Source organism: Eulemur rufifrons, chromosome 2, assembly GCF_041146395.1.
Source record: "Eulemur rufifrons isolate Redbay chromosome 2, OSU_ERuf_1, whole genome shotgun sequence".
Taxonomy (NCBI): domain Eukaryota; kingdom Metazoa; phylum Chordata; class Mammalia; order Primates; family Lemuridae; genus Eulemur; species Eulemur rufifrons.
In genome coordinates, this window is record NC_090984.1 from 106,361,559 (window position 1) to 106,386,552 (window position 24,994).

At 33.3% G+C, this 24,994-nt stretch overlaps 1 protein-coding gene across 1 annotated transcript in view; it reads right to left on the reverse strand.

Moving 5' to 3' along the window:
• Nucleotides 1–24,994, reverse strand: part of CEP128 (centrosomal protein 128) — a 340,191-nt gene that overhangs the window by 272,739 nt on the left and 42,458 nt on the right. The window contains exons 8-9 of the mRNA XM_069465188.1: nt 21,257–21,329; nt 15,779–15,895 (exon numbers count right to left, since the gene is read on the reverse strand). Of these exons, the coding sequence (XP_069321289.1) occupies nt 15,779–15,895; nt 21,257–21,329 (190 nt within the window). The remainder of the gene's footprint in view (nt 1–15,778; nt 15,896–21,256; nt 21,330–24,994) is intronic.

Below are 24,994 nucleotides of genomic sequence, written 5' to 3' on the forward strand. Positions count from 1 at the left end.
GAAAACAATGCATTCAATTTTCTAAATCCCTGAACCAATATCTAACTCAAAAATAGCTAGGTGGATTTCACTTAAATTGTTAAAAGAAATTTATTTTTCAGCCATCACCAAGGAAAGAAAATCCTATACCAACAGCAACAATGAAAAAGAAAAACAAAAAACAAGCCATAAAAACCCCCAACACTTCGATGAGTCAAAGTAGAACTGCTTGATGGAAGTCCAAAAGGAAATCAATGTTGATACTATTATGCTATTATGATACCATACAGATTTAGGGGATATCAAAGTAAGGGAGAAATTTCAAAAACTTGCTGCCAACTGAACTGTGTGTATTTTCCAGATGGAAATGGAAAGCACATAATGAGTAAAGTCCCAAAATGCAACTATTCCTGTTTCTTAAAGGGTAATATCCAGTATCATGTAGTTAAAATAGGATTTATTGGAAGTCAAATATTTCTGATAGTAATTGTAATCTCTAATAATATTCTTTAAAAATACCTGAAGTTTTTAAACATAAAACTCAAAGTTTCTCTTTAAGAATGGCCTAGATGTCTTTTTTTTTTCCCCTCTTCTTATGATAAGATGTTTATTATTTCAGGAATCCACCAGGGTTCTTATAGGAATTATTGTGGTTGGATAGATGGGTACTTTTTACTGATCTATTTTCCCCAATGAACAAGCAAACTTCTTGGTCCAACTCTATCCATATTTATGGAGTCTGTTACTGTTTAGGGCACCTGGTGCCAATGAAGCCAAACAAGGCACCAGGGTTCAATCATAAGAGCCAATTCTCTTTGCTCTATTCCATGGCTATAGTCTTTGCCCTAAACCTAGCCAATGGCCACATGGAAGACTAAATAGGCCAGACCCCATGGATGAATCAGCAGAAATCTAAGACCATGACTATAAAAATAGCTCAAAGGTAAAACCTCTATTGACTAGTGTCAGGATTTCATTCTTCAAATGTTATTAAATTTGCCCATCTACAAAACAAAACCTAATTACTGCATAAAAAGTCAGTATGCTGAAAAGACATACAACTCCTTTTAACTTCTTTAATTCAAAAGCAACAATGGTAATGAGTATTATTCCCTAAAATGCCATTGCTTTTACTGGAACAGATTATATTTTTATGCAATCTTTTACTTAATAAAAATCTTGCAAGTAAAGTTAAATGTGAGCCCAACAAGTGCACTTTCCAGGATTTCCTTCAAAATCAAAAAGCAAATGCTCTTAGAGGAGAGTCTGTTTTTATCCGAGTAGTTTCCTCTCAAAAAAGAAATGCATAGTTTTATTAGAATCCAGAGTAATATGATACTTCATTTGACTTTCTAAATGCAAGACCACTGAGTTGGGATTGTTGACAAACAGAAGATCATAGATAATTATGGAAATTTAATTTAGAATTTCTCAAGTTTTATATATCTTTGAGCAGAAAATCCTGTAAATATGCAAAATCTTTCATTGTTCCAAGTTAGAGGATGTTATTTTATGCCTTTGGGTTTAGGGTTTAAAAAAATTTTTTTTTTTACTATTTTCTAATAAAAATAAAACAGTACTAAGTCAATGAATAAGTTTATCTGTAGCGGAGTGCTCTTTGTTTGCACAATATTACTATGCACCCAGTAGTTGCCCAATAAATATTAATTGATAATGATGGAAAAGGGCTTTATAAACAGATGGCCTAGCATAATTTCACTGAAAATGTAGAAAGAAATGTTCCACTCTTCAAGAAAAGCATAACATAGAAATTAAACAAGTCCTGCACACAGAAAATCTCAGTCTTTTGTCAGGCAGCTGTTCAGTCAACAAGAGCAGCAGACATTTTTCATCATCATCATAGCATTAACAGCATTAAATGTCTGTTTGCATATGGTGCTGCACAAAAGGACTCACGTAAATTCATGCTAGCCTTATTTGTTATAATTTACAATGACAATATTGGCAAGAACACATAAGTACACATAGCAAAATGAATGTGATTAAACACACTTTGAGATCTAGTAATATATGTTATGAACATAAGATATGTGTCAGACTCAAACACAACTCACAGTGGCAATAACAATGTTTATTTATAATGTAAACTTTCACTATTTCCAAACAGAATGTGAAGTGCTCTACAAGGATACCTACACATATGCTTAAAGAATTGGTAAAATAAAGGAGTCAGAGGTCATAATAGGGAGAATAAGTAATGACTCTTCAGGAACCCAGAGAGCAAACAATCAGAATAGGGATAAGAAAACAAAAAAAGGAGAGAAAGAGGGACCCAAAATTATATGAGGACTAAATCCAATCGGAGTAGGACCAAGAAAGCTACAAGCAAAGTGATCAACCCAGGAAAACATCCTAAAAAACACATATTTTTCAAAATTACTTGAATAATAATAAAGTATAAGTTAATATACATGGTAGAATTTTGAAGGATAGTTGAAATGAGGAAGTGAAAGGGAGTAGAAAGTGCATTGCAAGCACTTAATAATTAACAGCCTTAAGTATCATTTTCTTAATAAAAAAGCCTAAGAACATATAAATGTTAATTACATAAAAATGAGATTGTAAGAGTTTTAGGACAACTACATCTACACATCATCTCATAAAATTGCACCCTTCAAAAGAATCCATAGACTAACAGTTGGCATGCTACTTCTTCTATGGTGCAGAATACATTTCTAAACTTCCAACTTTTTTTTTTATCATTATTAAATACTAGGCCACTGAAATATACTATGAAATGGAATATTCCTTAATATAGCCAGCTATGTCCCAATACTAGAAAGATAATAATATGGCTTGTGGAGACTGCATCTGCAACATCCATGAACCATCCAAGAAGTTCGTTCTGTAAATGGAAATTCAAGTATCAAGTATAAGGTTGAAAGAGACATCCTCCAAGATCTCTTTCAACTTCTCTTCTAGAAGGAGTTTGGGAAAAAAAAAATATCTTTCACTGAAAATATATTAAAAGTATATCAATGTCATCTGAAATAGGTTAAATAAAGGGAGTGGGGAGGCAAAGAGGGAAGTCAAGAAAAAGCCTAAGGAAGAAGACTAAAGAACATGATATATCTTGGACCTGCATACTTCAAGCTGTGCCAAACGGTGTTCAAACATCTTTGAAAAATAAATCCCATAATAGACAATCATTCTTTTTCATCCCTTTCCTTTTTATCAGCATGTTGACATTAATGGTTCTTTCACAGACTTACAGAGAACAGTGTTTATTTTGTCCTTGCAAAAAAAGAAAAAAATAATCTGCAGGTAACAAACATAAAAGGGAGAGGAAAATAATTAGCGTGGCATAAAATGATAAGACAAAGAGCAATGGTGAAAATCAAAACTATAGTAATTCATAATTTAAATAAGTGTTTCAGCCACTGACTGGTAAAGTTCTTGACATGTAACAATAAGCAATGGGGTAGAATAACATTTATTAAAGAATTTCTTAAAATGATTTGAAAATTACGTCTCAGCAAAAATGCCATCTCTTCTACCGAAACTTTCCCCAAGGGGCCAGGAAGAGGTCATTATTTCCCCTCTGGGCTACTCTGGAGCTTATGCAACCCTGGAATAATGCCCTCACTGAATTGTAGTGATTGTTAACACCTCTATTTCCTCAACTAAATTAGGAGCCCCTAAAAGGTAAGACAATGCTTTAGGTATCTTTAAACCTCTAGTCCCCAGCACGATACCTGGCACATAGTAGGTATATGACAGTATTGGCCGAATGAATAGTTTACTACGTGCAGTTCTTACTGTACATTTATTCATTCCTTCCTTCATTCCTTCAAGAAACACTGGGCCTCTACTCTACGCCAGGCATTGGTCTTGGTGCTAGAGACACAAGAATGAACATAACAGACAAAGGGTCTGCCTTTTGCAAAGCCTGCATTCTGGTCAGGGGGACAGATAAATGACAGATGACAAAAAGTGTTATGAAAAAAAAACCACAGCCAGTGTAAGGGGCTCAGGAGTGAAGAAGGGGTATTCTATTTAGGAAAGTTAATAAGGACTTGTAGAATTCTGAATGACATGAGGGCACAACCATGCAACTGTTTCAGAATTTAAAATTTGTAGCTCTGGGATCAGAAAGTACAAATGTCCAGAAACAGGATGTGTCTGGTATGTCCACGGAAAAGCAAAAAGGCCAGGGTGGTTGGCAAGAGGAAGAACAATAGAAAATTAGGGTGAGAGGAATTCAGGGACCAGGTCAGAGGGGCCTTGTAGTCTTTAGATTTCATTCTAAGTACGATAAAGAAACCACTGAAGCCAAGGTTTTGAAGAAAGATGTGACATTATTTGATTCTGTGGGGAAAAGAATGCAAGGGGGTTCGAATGAAAGCAAGGAGGCTTTTGCATTAGCCCTGGCAGGAGGAGAAAGGAGAAGTGGTAGTAGAGATAAATAGTTACCAATTCAGAAAATATTTTTAAAATAAAGCTGAAAAAATGTAATGATGGACTCAATGTGAAAAACAGAAGGAAAGGAGAAGGCAAAGACATAAGGAAATATAAATATTTTAAAATATAAAACAAAATTATTTTGTTGTCAAGATGATTATCCATCTTTTTAAGAAGAAACATATGACTACTTCTTGGGATGAACCACACAAATGGATAAAATTTAGCACCTCTGAACAAGTTCACAGTCGGGAAGAGAAAGAACAGGAAACTGAAGCTCTAGAGATGCAATTCTGCCCAGGCTTTGTGGCTTTGAATCACAGCATCACTATAACTTGATTCCCATCCAAGACTGATATTAGCCAGCAAGGTTTCGGGATCTCATCCTCTGATAATAAACATGCAACTGTGTAACTTTTTTCTCAAAACCATATAAAGTCCATCAAATGACTAGATAATAAGGTTATAGCTCTAAATATTGTTCTGATACTTGACCATAGTATAGACAAAGGTAGAGTAAAAATAAGCAGTTTCTCATTCCTTGTGCAAAATAGTAAAGTTATAGCTCTAAATATTGTTCTGATACTTGACCATAGTATAGACAAAGGTAGAGTAAAAATAAGCAGTTTCTCATTCCTTGTGCAATAAATAATTAACACCACAGCTTCAGTATTTAAATAAAAATGATTTGGAGTACTTAATAGAAATATAAATTAACTAGAAATCTAATGAGTCATAAAAGAGCTATGAAAATGCTTTTCTAACAAGAAAAACAACAGTAGAATAGCAAATGATTATAACTGGGGTGGGTGGAAAACAGGGTGCAAAAGGCAGTGAGTATTAAGGAGAAGAAAATTATAATTAAAAGGAGGAGATTCAAATCTATATAAGATATAAATTTAGAGAAAGTATCTTCGGGATACTTATGTACATCTTAGAAATATGAAAAGTGGAAAAGGACATGGGAATGTATGATTCCAGTGAAATAGAGTCTCATATCAAATTATAATCTCTGTTTTACTATATACAAAGAGTTTCTTCCATAGAGGAAAAAAAGGAAGGAAAGAAGGAAAAAACTATAACCCTGAATAGGTAGCAAGAAAGAAACTATAACACAAATGCACAGAAATGACAGTTTTAGTGTTAAATACAGCAGGGGTCTTAATATACAATATACAATACTCAATGTGTCATATATTTTTTAACAGTGGAAAGCAACACAGTTTCAAATTTAAAATTTCAAACAGCAAATAGGTAAATAATTAGATTTTTTCGGTTGCAACATTTGTGTAAAGTACACTTTCAGGAAGCCCTAAGAGTTAAGGGTATATATTTTATAAAGAATCATTTTTCAACAAACTTTGGCATCTTAAATAAACAGTGCCTACTAGGTCACAATTGGTGGTTCAATACTGACGACTAGTGGTCAAAACATATAGTAGTTCCCTATTAAGTATTTATCCTAATTTGAAACATTTAATGCAGATTATGTTGAAAACCAAAGATCTTGCCCTTACAAGTTCAGAAAAAATGGAAAAGAAAAAACAGTATCAAAGTCTCTTAAAAAGTATTTTCTCTCATAATTTGCAATACCTCAAAACAAACATCAGCATTTGCTTTTGTCCCATAAAAGAAACATGAAGTGTCAGTTTATTAAAATTCACAGCTGAATTCACACATTCTTTCATAAATCTATAATTAATATTTCAAAGAAATCTTATATTTAGAATACATATATCTGGGTAACTCCATTCTAAATTTCTTTTTCTAACTTTGTTAGACACTAAGGGATCAGAAATCCGGCTGTCTTTATTAAGTTTCCAATATAATTTGAAAACAGCATTCATTTCTTCAGCAACATTCAGTGAGTACTAGTCTACTGTGTGATAAACACAGCACTATGTGTCCCAGAAACAGGAGTAAACAGGACAGACAGGATCCCTGCCAATGGAGTCTACATTCTTGGGTGGAAGACATATAACAGCCTAAGTAAACAAAAACAAATTATTATAATTTGTGTTAAATGCTGTTGAAAAATAAAGTAATATGACATGATAGTCAGCAATGGAGCTGAGGGGGGCAATTTTAGAGAGGGAGGAGGGACAGGAAAGTTCTCTCCAAAGACGTGACAATTAAGCCTGAAGAATGAGTAGGGATATGTTATCCTGAGTAAGAAGAAAAATGTTCCAATAAGACACTGAGAAGAAACCAATGTGGCTAGAATACAGACTTCTTAGAATAATAAATACTGTATGCTTACAATTTTAGAATAGCCATCAAAAGGATGACAATATAATCTATAGCTTCAAAGAAACAAAAAGTATAAAAATTAATATAATTTCACTCCAATAGAAAACAAAAGGGGAGAAAAAAGAGGAGAGTTAACCCAAATAAGATGCTAAAAACACTTCCATAGGTATGAGTAATCACAGTAAGTATAAAATGACTAGTCCTGCCATTAATTTATAAGATGAGGGGCTTTTTTTGGTAAGTCCAGCTATAAGGTGTTTGTATTATAAAAAACATAGAAAAATAGAACTACAGAAGAAAGATTAAGAGGAAAAATGATTTGCCATGAAAACAGTAACGCTAAGAACGTTAATATCAAGAAGCATACTATAATGTATAACAACGGTTAAAAATAATTGACCAAGAAGTAAATTATATGCAGGAAACCACGTGCACAAAACAGATAAACGGAAACTGACAAAAATCAAAGGGAGAAACTGACAATCTTTATCATAATGAGAGGCTTTAGACTCATATATTTAAAAAATACAGAAGAACAGAACAATAAAATTTATAAACTTGACCTATTAAATTTGTATTTGTGTATGTATGTGTGTGCGGCACACATAAGCACAAAAAGTCTGGATCCAAAAAACAGAAAATACATTTAATTTTTTTACTCTGGAGTACTTAGGAAAACATTAATCCTAGAACTAGGTCAAAATGGAAGTTTAAACAAATTGCAAAGGAAATAATAAAAAGTTTAAAAAGATGTAAGCATACATATTTAGGAGTGCCTTTTAGAATTTTCAGATAAGTCTTGCGTTATAGAGGAAATCATAACAAATTATAAAAGATTTTGAAGGAAACTACCATAAAAGAATAGTATAACAAAACACATCACAATTTGTTTAAATTTACATTATTGATTTTAAAAAACAGAAAATCAATTAAGTATTTAATGTACAAATCTAAAAGATAAAATAGAACAATCCTTGAAAAGAGAGAGAAAAAAGTAATACAGTTTAAGGGCAGAAGTTGATAAAACAATAAACAAAGTTAGTCAAAAAGAAAACTAACAAAATAATCATATTTCTAACAACACTAATTAAAATGAATAATCAAAAAATATTAAAGGGCTATAACTGCTTTTTTAAATAAATTTCAAAACAAACAAAATAGATGACTAATAAAATCATGAACTAATTACCAAATTGACTTAGCAGAGGCTATACAAACCAATAAACATTTAAAAATCTGAGACACCATAAAGGTAACAGGCATAATTTGTTTTATGGGTGAGTTCCAACAAACATTCAAGAAATAGACAATTCCTCTTAAAAACTAAACCAAAAAACAGAAAAAGAAGGAATCTACCTAACTTGTTTTATGAGATTAATGTTGCTGTGTTTCCAAAGTCAAAAAGGGCAATGCAAGGAAACTGATCTCAATCATAAATACAAATATAAAAATCCCTAAAAAAAAAAAAAAACCTAACAAATTAATGCAGACATGTATAAAAAACAATACAGTATGACCAAATAAAGTCCTCAGGAATACAGTGAGGGCTCAACATTTATTCATACAGTCAACCATATTTAAATCAACACATTTAAATATCAAAAGATAAATATAGCAGCAAGAGTATTTGATAAATTTTACAACCCATTCATGATTTTAAAAATAAATAAATAAACAACAACAAAAAAAAAACCTCTCTTGGCAATGGAATAGAAGGCAATGTTCTTTCTTAATGTGATAAATGGTAGCATTCAAAACCAGGAGCAAACACCACACACAGTTAACACTACAGAAGCATAGAGAAGTAAGGCAAGAATTCTTGCTATCTTTGTTCTATTCAACATTGTACTTCCGGTTCTAGCCAATGCAATAAGACCAAAAAAAAAAAAAAAAAAAAAACAGGTAAAAGAATTATAAAGAATTATAAAGAAAGAGACCAAGTTGCCTTTAATTTCAAATGATATTTTCTACAGAATAGGTCAGTAAAGCTACTAACAAATTATAGGCACTAATAAGAACATTGAGCAAGATTGTTGGATATAAGAGCCATGTATCCAAACCAGTTGTACCCCTATATACTATAAATAACCAATTAGAGATGCAAAGAAAACATCCCATTCCCAATCAAAAGAAAAACCATAAGGCACCTAGGAATAAGTCTAACAAAAGATGTACAAGGCCTTTATACAGATGATTAAAAAACATTATTGAAAAACATTATAAAAGACATACTCTTCAAATTAACCTATATATTTAGTATAATTATAATCAAAATGCCAGCAGTATTTTTCATGGAACAGGACAAGGGATTTTTCAGTATCATTTACCAAAAGATAATAAAAGCTATAATAATTAGACAAAATGATATCAGTACAGGGATAGACAAACAGATCAATAGTGAAGCACATAGAAACCAAACAGATATTACAGGTATAACTAGATATACAACAAAAGTGGAATTTAAATTAGAGTGGAAAGACCAATTATTCAAAAATAATGTTGTGGTAACTGATTAGACATATAAAAAAATAACTTGGATTCCTTCCTCTCTCCAACAAAAAAATAAATTCTTGGGGGGAAAACCCAGATATTTTAAAATAAGCAAAAGTTATAAACAAGTGATCTATACAAGCACAAATGCAAACTGACAAAAAACACATGAAAAGATGCTTAAATCACTAGGAGTTCGAGACTAGCCTGAGCAAGAGCGAGACCCCATCTCTACTAAAAATAGAAAAGAAATTATATGGACAGCTAAAAATATATATAGAAAAATTAGCCGGGCATGGTGGTGCATGCCTGTGGTCCCAGCTACTAGGGAGGCTAAGGCAGGAGGATCGCCTGAGCCGAGGAATTTGAGGTTGCTGTGAGCAAGGCTGATGCCATGGCACTCCAGCCCAGGCAACAGAGTGAGACTTGTCTCAAAAAAAAAAAAAAATTGAGTTAACACTTCATACTCATCAGCCTGGCAAAAATTTAAAAGAATTATAACCACTACTAATGGTAGGAATGTAGGGAAAACCCCAATCTTTACTGGCAGAAATATGAAGTTTTAGAACTTTCTGGAAAAATAATCTAGTGACATCTATTATAATAAAAGATCTATACATAGTAATAAAAGATTATGTTGGAACCACATCAGCTAGTTGGAGGAATTTCCAGAAAGTATTTCCAAAAGGAAAAAGATGTCAAAATATATATACGATGTGATCCCATTTTATTAAAATGAAAAATCTCTATACATGCAAAGATGTATATAGTCTCTATACGTCTGTCCAGGATAATTAAAAGCACAAAGAAAAATTTAGAGATATATTCCAGGGTATTAACACCGGTTTCTTTTCTTTTTTTTTTTTTTTTTAGGGGTTAGGGGGAGTCGTTCATGGTAAGAACAGAGGGGAACAGAGGGAGAAAAAATGAACCACGTAAATAGAAAAAAACTAAGAGAATGTTTGCATATTTCATATGATCACATTTAGTTATTTAAACATTTTTAAACCAAATAATAATAAAAATCTTAAAAGAACTATGTGAGAAATAAAACCTAGTAAACTAGTTAAACATACGATCAAAATGATGTATTAATATAGTCACTACTTAATGCATTCAACAAATATTTAGTAAGTCCTATGTTCATATGTTAGACATGTAAAATGCTCAAAATTAGTACAATGAAAAGAGACAACATATCAAGAAACAGTAGCTAACATTAATAGACTGAGATAAAACTTTCAAATATAATAATATGTATTACCAGAAACTAGAACGTGAGGGAGAAAAGGCCATCTTTGCAAAAGAAGGCAAAAAAAATAGTCAATGGTATTAGACTTTCTTGAAAGAATAAAAAGTGTAGCCCAAAATAAGATCCAGATTTATAGTATAAACACAGCTTTATCCCAAAAAGAACCAACACTAGAGAAGTTGTTTTAGAATTCTCCCTTGCTACACATGTTTTCCTACAAAGCAGTACATGCGTGATTGTCCTGTTGTGACACTCAGTGCTTTCAGGCTCTTAGTAGTCCAAGGGTTCTCTGTCACTCTGCCCATGTTATTCTCTGCCTACCAAATACCATGGGGGTCACCCAGTGCTAAGAAATGACTGAATTCTAGAGCTCAGGAAAAAAAGGTGCATCCTCTGAGCTTTCCCCTCCTGCTTTCCATAGGATTGTATTTTATTTTTAAGGTCTCATTTACTTGTAAATTCTAACGGTCTTTCTCAAAGCTTAGGGAGGCTGTTGAGATGATCAATGTGAGGGTGATTTAATGGGCATTCATATAAAAGACACCCAATAATATCATGAGGAAAGAGAAGCTTGTGCATGAAATAAGTATAGGTTAAAATGTGAGGGATACTACGAAAAAGAGGGCATTAGCCATGGAAACGAGAGAAGGGAAGTAGTATAAATGGCCAAACAAAAGTTTTGCAATTTAGCCTTGGAAAAGTAAGTAAAAATGAGGCCAAAAACTACTAGCCTTAGAAAGGCCTCCATGTCTCCACACAAAGTAGGGGAGTCTCAAAAGGAATTATGGGAAATGGGGTTAATGAAGCCAGGTTAGAGTATCTGCCTGACTAGGCTCTTCTCTACTTTGGGATATTCAAAGTATCATGGAAGTCTCAAGGGAGATGCTAAAGCTATCAAGAAGACACTAGAAAAACACCCTTGGCTTCATGGAAGCTTTTCCCTTAATGAGTACAAACTAAATATATTAATAAACAGTACCCAAAGCTTTTCTTATATAAAGTATTTATAATACTCAGCATCTCTGAAGCCACAATTATATTTCCGGGCAGGAATGAATAATTACTTCATTAGGTCTTTCACAATTGGTAAAGATGCCAAAAGAAGAAAAATGTTGACAAAAATCTATCAAGTACTGCAGTTTTTCTTCATGAGGCCTTATTTTATTTCCACTGGACCACAGACTGAAAGCCACTGATCTGAGCTCCCAATCTCAAACATTTAACAATTCCTCGCTTAATTTCTTCTACTAAGAGTCTCTGCCCTCACTTGTCCCACAGACTTTCCCATTAGCACCTTTAAATTTTAAGGCACCTGAAGCAGCCCAGGTCATACGTAAGCATGGATATTCTTGATAGGGATGAAAGAGGAAATAGCAATCAAATATGTTATGAAATGCTCTGAAAAACACATACAAATACATGCCCAGCATTTATCTTGCCTTTTTCATTTTAACTAATTCAACTGTAGATAAAGAAATAACCTTTAATTTACATGAAACAGCTAGCAAAAAAAAACTTGTCAGGAATTTCCAAGATGCATAGCCAGAAGTAAGAAATTTTATATAGGATTTTATGTAAATATTGGACCTGCAAAAAAGAGTTTTCAGTGTGTGCTTACAGTCAAAACACCTCTTTCCCAACTCTAGCACTGATCATGCCTACCCCTACTCCACTAAATTTAACCAAACTTAAGTAACTATCAAGCATTTGATCAAAAGAAGTTTACATTATGATAATGTACCCTTAGTGTTAAACACACATTTTATTGTTTATGCAGGAAACGGTGATGGTTATAGGCTTAACAATACCTGAATGTGACTAGTAACAGTTCAAACAAAGTACTAGAACAACCACTTGAAATTTTAAAAAGAAACATGAAAAGATTATTGTACAACCAATATAAAATAGTCATCTCTCTTAAAGAAGAGATCGCTATTGAGATACCAAAAGAAGCTTGTTTAAAATACAATATACGAGATCTGAAGGCCAGTGAAAGTCCTTACCAAGTTAAGAAAATCTGACATTCATGTGACTTCAATAGTACAGGAATAGTTGAGGCTCAAAAAAGGAAGTGGATTCCAGAGCATGCATGGCTCTTTTCCTCAAATCAGGAGAAAAGGAATAGAAAAGAGTGAACAATTCCTTAAAAACTCTTAATAAGAAAAGCAGAGTGGCTTTCCCTTAACCAACTTCCAACAATTAACAGTGCGTTTTTCATTAAATGGGAACAGATAAAGTTCTGAGGACCTAAGGATCTATTAGATCACTAAAAAGCAGCAGGTTTTAGCCAAAACCACAGATTGCCTCCCTGAAATATGCCATCATATCTAGAAATCTCTGACATCTTGGAATTTTTACTGAATACTCCTAATATCTTAACTTTTAAATGTCATAATTTTTATTAATGAAATATACATTTTAAGGAGGCAAAAGAGCACAGTGGCTAAAGTCCAGGTTCACTTAGTCACCTATGGATTCAATTTCTCACCACAGACAGAAAGAAAATACACAAATTACTATTACCGTACTGTGTAGGAATTTCCATGAGTTTTTTTAATATCAAAAAGAAAGCAAAGTGTTTTCTCTCCTTAAACATGACCTTTCCAGACAGTCTAAGCCATTTAACTTGGGAGCAGGAAAATACATGAGCCTAGATTAATCTTTACCAATTTCCACTGCACTGTTTATAATCCAAAACCACCTTTTAAAAACGTATAGGTCACTGCTTACATTAAAGTGACAAAAAATGAAATTAAATATTTCTTATCAATAGTGATCCTCTATTGTATTGTCAGAGATGGAATTCCAAATCACAGCTCAAGCTTTTAGTCAAATTGACAATTACAATGCAAATACTCAGGCTCTGGTTTCTCAAGAATAGGGGTGGGAAGCAATCTTCCCCTCCCTCTTTCTTTGTAATTTCGTGCATTCTGCAAAGAGAGAAGAAAATAAGTATGGAAAATTTCTCTAATTTTCTCTTGCAAAAAAGAACAATTGTCTCTTCAGTACTATTCTTATGCTCACCAGATGTAATTTGCTTTGAGAACAAATGTATAAAAATCAAGGTTAAAAAAAAGGCTACCCACATGCTGTATCTAATTATTAAACAAAGTATCCTCTTCAAAGTAATTACCAACCAACAAGAGTATGCCTTCTTTTGTGAAATGGAAGAAAATGGAATTTTAGAAAACCAAAGCAGATTTTTCCATCAGCTTACATAAATTTCAGGGTTGCAATTTTTGTTCCAAATTTCAATTAGCGATATCTCCTAATACTTAAAAAAAAACTGTCAATTAAGAAAGGTTAGTGATCTATAAGCATATATAAGTATATTTTTAGAACTTTTAGAGAAATTATTTCATAAATGAAAAAAAATTTTCCATTTGATTTTAATCTTTTGGTTTTCTTATTGTTTCTACAATAATTTTATACTTTATGTTTAGATCTAAGAAACATTTAAAGGGAATTCCAACAAATTAATTTTCTATATAATAGTAATGAAATATAACCAATGTAATAAAATAAGAATCCATGAGTCAACACCATGAGAAGTTCTTCCTTACAGTAGGATAAATATATAAAGAATGAAGGAATTAGGCCGGGCGCGGTGGCTCACGCCTGTAATCCTAGCACTCTGGGAGGCCGAGGCGGGTGGATCGCTCGAGGTCAGGAGTTCGAGACCAGCCTGAGCAAGAGTGAGACCCCGTCTCTACTAAAAATAGAAAGAAATTATATGGACAACTAAAAGCGCATGCCTGTAGTCCCAGCTACTCGGGAGGCTGAGGCAGTAGGATCGCTTAAGCCCAGGAGTTTGAGGTTGCTGTGAGCTAGACTGACGCCACGGCACTCACTCTAGCCCGGGCAACAGAGCGAGACTCTGTCTCAAAAAAAAAAAAAAGAATGAAGGAATTAAAAAAAAAAAGTACTATTTGCCACCATTTATATTAATAATTATTTCAGGTAAGAATCAACAATAGATGTTAAAATTAGTGGGTGAAAATATGATAGAAACCGGGTATTTTCAAGTCTCAAAAAACCTCCCCATGAAATAAAGAATTAGAAAGGAATAATAGTAACTTTACAGTGGAGAAGCCTGGTCGGTTACACCATAACAAAGTGTTCAGTTTTTACCAGTATTGTAATAAAGTGACATTACCTGACTCCTGATATGATACTATGGGGAGGATGCAATACCAATTATCTGGGTTTCCTGCCAAAAGTCCCTAACCTGAATCTAGTCATGAGGGAACAGTAACAAATCCAAAATGAAAGCCATTCCACCAAATAAACTGCTAGCACCCTAAAAAAGTCATCATTCATGATGACTGAAAAACTGTTTTAAAGTATACTAAAAAGATATGACAACTAAATGCTATGTGTGAACCTACATTTTACCCTGAACCAGAAGGACAAGATTTTAGCAAAATTTGAATAAGATGAAAGTATTATATTGATGTCAATTTCCTGATTTTGGTCATTGTGCTCTGATTACACCACATTATTTAGATGTAAAAGTATTTACATCATGTCTGCAACTTACTCAAAAAAATTTCATAAAAAAATACATATATATGGATGTGTACAGAAAAAATGATAAGGTGTGATAAAATATGACTAATGAGGGACTCTAGGTGAAGGTTATATAGAAATCTTTTGTTCTAATTTTCAATTTTATCGTAAGTCTGAAATTTCAAAATAAAAAAATACCTAAAGGGTAACCATTCTCTGTTTTGAATTGGTTTGATGATAATCTAATTCAGGAGTTGGCAAACTTTTTTCTGTAAAGAGCCAGACCGTCAGTATTTTGGGCCTTGTGGGCCATAGTCACTTTCACAACTACTTAACTCTGCCATTGTGTCACATAAGCACTCACAGACAATATGTAAATGAATAAGAGTGTCCATGCTCCAATAAAACTTTATTTACATAAAATAGACAGTGGGCCAGATTCAATCTGTAGCCCATAGTTTGATGACCCCTGGAAGCTGATTATCCAACATCTGGTCCATGCCCAGAAAAATTAACCAGAGTACACTTTCAGTAAATGTTTTTTGCGTACATGCCAGACACTATGTTAAGAGCCTTACTGGCATTAACTCATTTATCCTCTCACTAATCTGATTAGGTAGATGGTATTATTATTGCCATTTTCCACAGAGGAAACTATTGCCTAGAGAAGTTAAGGAATTTGCCCAAGGTCACACAGATAGAAAGTATGAAACCAGGTAGGGCTAATTCTGTACACTGACCTATAACCAATATGCTATACTTTTCATATGAATTATACTGTCACATGTAACAACCAAATAATTATAACCACTTTAACATGGCTAAATAACTATCCAAATTCAACATGTACATCCCAAGAAAGTATTTCTCACAAACCTCCTGTAGCTGCAAGGACATAAGTCCCAGCTGATCCTGACGTCTTTCTACCAGCTTTCTTTCTGTGCGCATCTCTCTTTCTATTTCCTGAAGCCGCTGCTCCACCCGATCTGAAATCTAAATATCAATAAAGAGAAACGATGACATTATAGAGCTTGTAAGCAAAAAAGAGATAAAATTGAGGAGATAGTTTATACCATATATACTACTGCTCAAAGCACTTAATATTGGCTTGTCTATAGAGTGCTAATGACACTTACAAAACAGCTGAAAAAATTAACTGAAAGTTACAAAAGAAAATAATCATTAGTCTCCAAATAATCCACACCTGGATCCCAATAACGACCTTGAATTTTTTAAAGTACAATAATTCAATAGAACAGAGTTAAAAGTAATAAACTAGAAAAGAGTGCCCTCTGGTGAGTTAGAAGGAAAATACTAATTTTGCCAAATGTTGTATTTATTACCCAATTAATGATAAACCATTCTATCTAATTAGTTCTTTTTCATTTTTATTATCCATGTGCATGACCTGCCTTATCAGGTATTTATGTTTAGGTGCAGTAAATAATTAGAAGGGCTTCATATTAGCTTGTCAATCTTTTCTACTGTGATCTACTAAAAATAAATGAGCTGTAAAAGATCAAAAACTAAAGTCAAACTGAAAAATGTTTAATTGGGACTCTCTAAAATAAACATGAAAGAATCTTTCTGACACAAAATTTTCATTACTAAAAGCTGTGCAAATTCAAACACATCTCATCTATATCAATATATGTGTGGCTCACTAAATAAAATTTATACTATTTGACAATGTGTATGTTTGGTGCAGGAAGATACATGAATAGAAGACACTTTGTACTCATATAAGAGAAGCAATAAATACAGCCCTGTTATAAGAAATCTTTTGCCACCAATTCTGTGTTTGACAAAGAGTCAAGAAAGGTCCTGGTGATGAGGGACCTTACCAGAGTGAAGGATTTAGTTATAAAAATATCAAAATAACAAGAATAAAAATTAGAATGGCTTTTAAGGTCAGTATTTAATAAAAGGAAGTTAAAGAAAAGAAAAGCATTCTATTTAATGGATTATATTCTAACTTTTCAATGTGTTGATTCCTCAGATCTTTAAAAATACCTGATGGTTTAAAATTCCTTTAAATAAATATTTGTTATATATCCTGCTGTTGTAATCTATGCAAAAACCGTGTTATCCTAAATGCAGTGTTGACAGAATTCTTACAATTCTATTAATGACTAACCCTTCCAAAAACAGCTGAATTCATATTTTTATTTTTAATACTGACCCTCCAATAGAAAACTAAAATAAAATTGACTTTTTTCTCTATAAATAATCAAACACAATAACCAAACACAATATGCACTCATATCACACTCAACTGGGTAAAATCTAGGCAATAATGAACTGAAATTTCCCCTATGGTAATGAGTCCTATGCAACATCAATTGTTTGGTAACACAACTAAGTATTAACAGAAAATATATGCCATAACACCATGCTATAAACAATAACTACTCCCTTCCAACAGACAATTTGAAATGAACCAAAAAAATCTATGATTCACAAAGGATTAACAAATCAGATTTTGGCATGTGTGACGGCAACCAATACTTTTTGTCTCTCGAGGAAAAATGTGTTCCATAAACTTTTAAGATATATTTTAGTTACTGAGAAATGTATGATAAACAATTTTTGCCTCAGAATAATATATAATAAATGTGATTAACAGCAGTTACCAGTAGAAAGTGAAATTGGTGGGAGATAGGGGCAGTCATTTATTTTCACTTTATATATCTGTACAATATTTAAAAGTTTTCCACAGTGAACGTGCATCACTTTGGTAATTTTACTTTAAACTTAAATCTGAACGGGGAAAACAGCTGCAGCCTCTGAGAAGCTTAACACTCAAATAATGAAACTGCATTTTCTCTGGCAGCAAGCTATCATGAATTGACAAATACAACACAATATGTCAACCAGTTATAAAATGTAAATGTTGACTTCAATTGGAATAAATGAATCACAAAATCTATATTAAGCCCTGTACAAACTGGAAGCAAACATCACGTGGCCTTCAAAAGACCTTATAAAATTCAACAATATTAAAGTTTTGCATGAGACAATTGTTTCTTAATTAGGACTACACACACCCACGTGAGGTCTGAGATGCCCTCTGTGCAGTTATGAGACAACCTTACTTTGACAGCAAATTACAGAAAGCACAAAACATGCTGTAACATCACAACTTGATGTGAGGAACTGGCACGTGAACAATTCAACTGAGTGCACAATTAGGTGAGTACAATTTTCCGAGTTTAGACAATACAAAAGGCTACGTTCTAATGAACTGGGGACACTGGACAGTTGGGTAAACTGGAAAGCTGTATATACCAATTACAATAATGAGCTGAACACCAGTGAGGTGTGACATCCAGTTGTACGATCATAGCTTTATGTCATGTGGAGTAATTCCTGATGCATGGCAGTGATGACATGAAAAAGTTTGAGATTTCTTTGAATTCAGCCAACTGCTAACTTTTTGCTTAGTGGCTGCATTTTAAACACACAGAAAAAGTCTAGAATATATATATAATACCTAATTGTTTTATTTGCCATGTGAAAGAGACAAATAAATGAGATGGAAAAATGAGATGATAACTATGTTTATTATGGGGTCTCTTGTCACATGATGAAAGGAGAAACTTACCAAATGTAAGGTGAACAATCCAAATTAATCTTATCAAACCCCAAATTCAAACCATCCCAACTATCTAACAGTTTCAAAAAACAGCACAATGGTACAACGGGATACGATCCTGGCCCACTCATGTCTACAAGGACTTCAGCAGAATATTAAGGATATCTGAATTTAAATCAAAGTCCTCTTGCAGGCATGCTCAAAGTTGTATATCCACAGAGCAAGTGAAAGAAACCTCATGCAACAGGTGAAAAACTTGGTAAAATCTTGTGCGTTAGAAACAGAAAACAGGCCGGGCGTGGTGGCTCACGCCTGTAATCCTAGCACTCTGGGAGGCCGAGGCGGGTGGATTGCTCAAGGTCAGGAGTTCGAGACCAGCCTGAGCGAGACCCCGTCTCTACTAAAAATAGAAAGACATTATATGGACAACTAAAAATCTATATAGAAAAAAAAAATTAGCCGGGCATAGTGGCGCATGCCTGTAGTCCCAGCTACTCGGGAGGCTGAGGCAGTAGGATCGCTTAAGCCGAGGAGTCTGAGGTTGCTGTGAGCTAAGCTGACGCCACGGCACTCACTCTAGCCTGGGCAACAAAGTGAGACTCTGTCTCAACAAAAAAAAAAAAAAAAAAAAAAAAAAGAAACAGAAAACACAGAAATGGAATCTAATATATATAAAAAAATTCACAGTATTTCACTTCTAAAAATGACAAACTATATAAATTGATGAAAATAACTAAAAAATCTAGAAAAAATATTTTCAATAAAAATGTGTTTTAAAACATTGGAAGTTGAAAAGCAACAAGAAAACATGAGAACAAGATTCAGGGAAAGAAAGAAACCAGAGGGACCAGTCCATCTTTAGGACTACTTTTCACTTTAAATATCAGCTCATTTCAGAAAAGGTAGCTTGAACAGAGTCTCTAAGAGATTTACGAAGTTAAATGGGAAAACCATGAAGTTGAGAGTCTTCCAAGTAAAGGGTCCCTGATTCATCACCCCCTTGGCCTTTGGACTGGAATCCTGAAGGGATACACTAGCAGTAAAGGTAAACAAGAAATGCTTGAAACCTGCAACTGAAGTTTAACTTTTAAATTTCTCAACAAATAATAAAGTAATCCAAGATTGCTACTGGCTCTAGTCTATGACAAAAAGCAAATGTATATATTCTCAGACATCATAATGCCTTAGGCTATCAATTATCTATTCCAGTAGAAAAAGACTACAACGCTTTATCAGTTTCCCTTTTCAAGTGAAGGTTACACTCCAGAATTTATGAGAATTTAGGATCTTAGGGATGACAAAAAAAATTTTTTTAAATAGAATTTACGAGAAGAGCCAGAATATCATTTTGGTAAGTTAAAGAAGAACTAAGAGCTACATTCTTAAATGTGTACATTCAGTTCCTGTTTAGAAAATATATAAATCAGACAATGGCGCAGATTCCTTGCTGTGTAAACCACTGCAATTAACTAAGGAATGCACCAATCTGATAATCTGGAAAGACCTTTATTTGAAGGACGTGATGTTTTAGATATTTTAGACTGGTTCAATTTAAGTTCAAGGTGCCCTTGGTACGCCTGAAAAAAAATCTAGGACGTTTTGTAAAAAAAGAAGTATCCCATATCCTGATAACACATTAGATTGCCACATCATCACACACTGACTGCAAAGATTTTGTCTACTGCAACAGAAATCAGGCATTATATCTTTACCTTTCTGTGGCTCTTCACAAAGAAATTAGCACCAAAAACACAGAAGAAAGATATTTTTATGTGCCCAGGTGTTTATTCATATTTTTGAAAAGGTCAAGTTTCACTGCAAAAAGAGCAATAATGAATTGACCTCTTTAAAAATAGATCATACCCATCTCTTAGCACATGCAGGCAATAAATTCAAACTTCAAAATGAACTCAAAATATCAATGTAAGGAATTGTGAACACAAGTGACACCTGGAGAAAAACCATTTTTTCTAGGAAACTTTCAATTTGAATAAAATATCTCAAAAAAAAAAAATCCTGCTAACTCTCCTTATCTTGAAAAAACAAAAGGTGTTATGGGAAATGAATAAATACACATTGCTCCTGAAGTTGACAAATTTATAATAGTTTTGTGACAATTCCTATTGATATTTTTCTCCTAAAAAACACAACTGATGATACTAAAAATGGACACCTATATGTACTTTATTTTTTACCTTAATTCCACCAAGGATAATGATTTGATACAAATAAATCACTGAAAAATGAGTGTCAACAATCTGTATGAGATAATAAAACTTGGGAATTAGGGGTATTTTCCACTGGCACCATATCAAACAAAAACAGAAAGCCAAGGCAGTCTTTGTAGCAATTGTGATTATACACTTAAACGAGATGACCTGAAAATACTTAATGGAGAGTGTGGCACAGCTGCTACAAAAACCATTCTGCATTTCTCAAATATCATTTAATAAAAAGATAGAAGAATCACTGAGCCAATAAAATTTAAATTATCTTTTAACTATCCATAATAAAACATAAAAATTAAAGCAAATGTTAGTTCTATATCTAATATACTGCTACTGTGATATTCCAAACTTGAATGCCTAAAATTCATGAACATTTTATATAAGAGCTACAAAAACATATTTTTAGACAAAATGGCATAGACCATCCAAAAGGTTAAACTCTACTAAACTTTACTGTGACTATAACCAACCCAGTCACCCTCCCACTATCTACATATGAAATAAAACTTTTTATAAATAAAGAGTTCTCACCACTTCTTTTTTCTGGGCTTCATTAAGTTTTTCAGTCAATTCTTCCAAAGCCCTTTTTGTTTCAGCATCCGACCTAGGCGAACAAAGAAAAAGATTTTAAGTTGGATATTTGAGAAAATATACAGAATTAGTGAAATTTACAACATGGAATTTACAATTTATTCCATGACACTCTACTGCAGTGGTTCTCACACGTTAGTAAACACATGAAGCACTTACAGGATTTGTCAAAACACAGACTGTGGACTCTACCCCCAAAATTTTTGAAGCAGCAAATCTGGACTAGGGCCCAAGAATGTGCATTTCTATAAATTCCTAGGTGATGCTGACACTGATGCTACAAGTCTGGGGACCAAACTTTGAAAACCACTGCTACGCTGGAATATCATCCTCAACAAATAAACATGCTACAGTATTTCTCATTTTTAATTAAGAAGAAAGGAGAAGAAGGAGGGAGGGAGAGGACAAAACTCTTGATCTCACACCTTCTCTTCTAGCAATTTGTAATTAAATTACAGCAGTGTGCTGTGTAAATTCTATCCTATCTCCCATTACCTTTTCCCCCATGAAATTAATAACATACATGATAAAAAAAAATCAGTACAGAAAGACTTACAAAACAAAAAGAAAATGAAAAAGCCTTTCTGTCTCAGATTTTCTTAACTCTGGCTCCATTTCCCTCTAGCAACCATGCACAGTCATTTCCATTCTTAATTTTTTTGCTGGTTACTGTCATCATTTTTGGCTCTAGACATTTTTGATTGACTCCTGTTTTCAGATACTTAGCTCCCTCTCCAATTTCCAACTAATTTATTATTTTCAGTTCTTCTAGGATCACCCGTGTAATTTTACATAATATATTTATACATCTTATGAATTATTCCATCTTAGTCAAATTGATGATTTTTGCGCACATTCTATCATGCTCACATTTTAGTAGGCTTCACATTTGGATCACAACGATCCCATGTGTTTGGTTTTTCTAGGGTTTCTCATAATCATTTGGCCTTCTATTGGCCTTATGTACCACATCCATTGATATTTTCCTCCCACTTCTTACTAAATCATCTATGAGCAATCTACTCCACTCTTTTCACTACATTCTTCACAAAGGATACTGACTTTCCTGCTTTAGTTTAGAGTGAATACTTCCTGGGCCTGCTACGTGGCTGTCATTCTGGAGTCACTGTCATTGAATCCCTAGATTAGTTTTGCTATTTCTTAAAATAAGTATCTTTCTCTTTTCTCGGTTATAATCTTATTTTACTTATATGTCCTTAGGTAATTCCTTCAAAAAGAAGTTACCTTAAAAAGATAAATTTTCTAAAATGCTAAATCTCTGAAAATGCCTTTATTTTTACCTCTTTCGTAGCTTTTATGGTTCCATGCTCTCCTGGACTTCCCACATCTCACTAGCTGTTCCTTCTCAGGCCAGCTCTTCCTCATATATAAGACTCCTAAACACTGAAACTCCTTGCCACTCAGTCATGTCCTCCATGCTCTCCCTGTAATTTTTCTCTTGATATTATCCATTCTCATAGTTCCAAATGGCACTTTTACATGCTGACCAGTCTTAAGTGTATATCTCTAACATAGACTTCTCCTTTGAGCTCCAGAGTAAATATCTAGCTGCATATTTTACATTGCCATTTGGATATCTCATGGGCATCTCAAACCTAATATATCCAATGCTAAACTCTTAATTTCTACCCTTCACCTACCCCAACCAGTCCTCCATATCTCAGGAAGTAGAATTATCATCTACCCAGTTACTCAAATCAAAAATCTTAGAGTCATCCTTGGTTATTCTCCCTCACCCTCCATATCCTATCCATTACCAAATCACATCTCTTTGATTTCCAAAATAATCTTGAAACACACCTCTGTCCATCACTCACTTGCCATAATTCTTGTCAAACCATCATCAATTCTCATATGCTAACAGAACAGATTTCTAACTTGCCCTCCTTAAATCAATTCTTAATATGTCATCCAAAGTAGGTGGGTTCTGAATTAAAATTTATTTATTTCGAAAAGCTCACTTTCCAGTCTACTTTTATTATTCAATGCACTTTTTGCAACAGATGGCAATAAATATGAAAAATCAGTAATTAAATGAGAATACCAATCTTTCTGAATCCAATAGAAAGTTAAGCCTTTTAACCTCCTACCCAGTATTTTTATGAATGTGAATCAAGAATCTGTGATACAAGTAAAGCAGAACTGGATCCTAAAATTTTACTTATCCACAAAGTTAAGCCACCTTATTTCACAAGAAACTCGATTCTTCTTTTGGATTAAATAACTTTCTCTGCCTCACGAATGCCTCTGAGTCACAAAGACTACCACCAGATGGTACTGGCCCATAGATCAGAAGAGTCCCAGTCCGACACTGCACATTCAAATGACCATTTAAACTAATCAACTAAATCATCCCTGTAATTTCCCCTGTATCTTCTTACAGGACAACCATTTCCTGAAACTCATGTTCCCAGGGCTTAATTTATACTTTCCCTTGAAATGCATAAAAGCTACATAATAAAACCATTCCTAACTAAGAACACAAATATTAAAATGTTAATGCCATTGTTAGTTTTATCAACTTGCCAAAAAAAAAAAAATCTAAATATTAAATTAACTTAGTTTTACCAGTTTAAAAGATTAAAAGTATAATTTTAATAATGTTGCTCACAATTCAGGAATTTAAATGCTTTATTCATATCAACAACATGTGAAAATGATTTTGAATCACAGTATACTGTAAGTGGTAAAGAGCAGAGACTTTGAGGACTTACAGCCTAGATTTAAATTCTGACTCCACTACACCCTTCCTGTTTGATCTTTGGCAAGCTGAGAAAGACTTCATCTCTATGTGTCCACCTCCTTAATCATAAAATGGAGAAAATAATAATGACTACTTCATACGGTTGTTGCAAGAATTAAACTTAAATCTTTCTAGCATGAAATAAGTATTCAATTGTTAGCTAATAGTACTAGTGATAATAGGAGCAGAGTCTTTTATTCTTACTACTAAATTTCTTGCCTTCCTATTCTAAAAGGAGGAAAGTCAAGCAGACTATACTTGATATCCACAGCTTTAATATTTATAATTTTGACTCTTTTTGTTGCAGAAACACACAACCGGAGTGCAGTATGATTTAGATAGCTAGAACATAGTAAATGAAGTTCAATTCAGCTTTCCTGTTCCCTAAACTTCACTGTACATAGATTATAACTAAAAAAAATGTATAAAAATCTTTGTTTTTTAGAAAAATATGGCCTCCAAAAGAAAGTCTCCTGCCACCAATGATGAAAATGAAAAGACAGTGAAAAAGTTTTAAATTAAATGATAGCTCTTGGGGACTTTCCAAAATTGACAAAATTGCAAAGACTGGGCAGATGTTAACCACTGACTTTTGAAGATTTCAACTAAAAGCTAAAGTATCAGATTCTACAATGGCTCATGTCCATTAACAAATTCCACATAACACTTTTTTTTCTGCAATGCCAAGGATCAGTCTCTGACTTGCTCTCTTCAATGTATTTGTAAAGCTACCTCTTTGCTAAGCTCTTACAATGTGTCTCTCCATAATGTCCCCATTCCATTGTATTAAGTTAAAATGTTTTTAGAAATATGAAGTTAATTTTTCTAACACTGAGTCATGATATATTCTAAATTCAAAGGGCTTTGAAGTATTCTATTAATAAATTTTAAGATACTAGTAAAAACACAACACT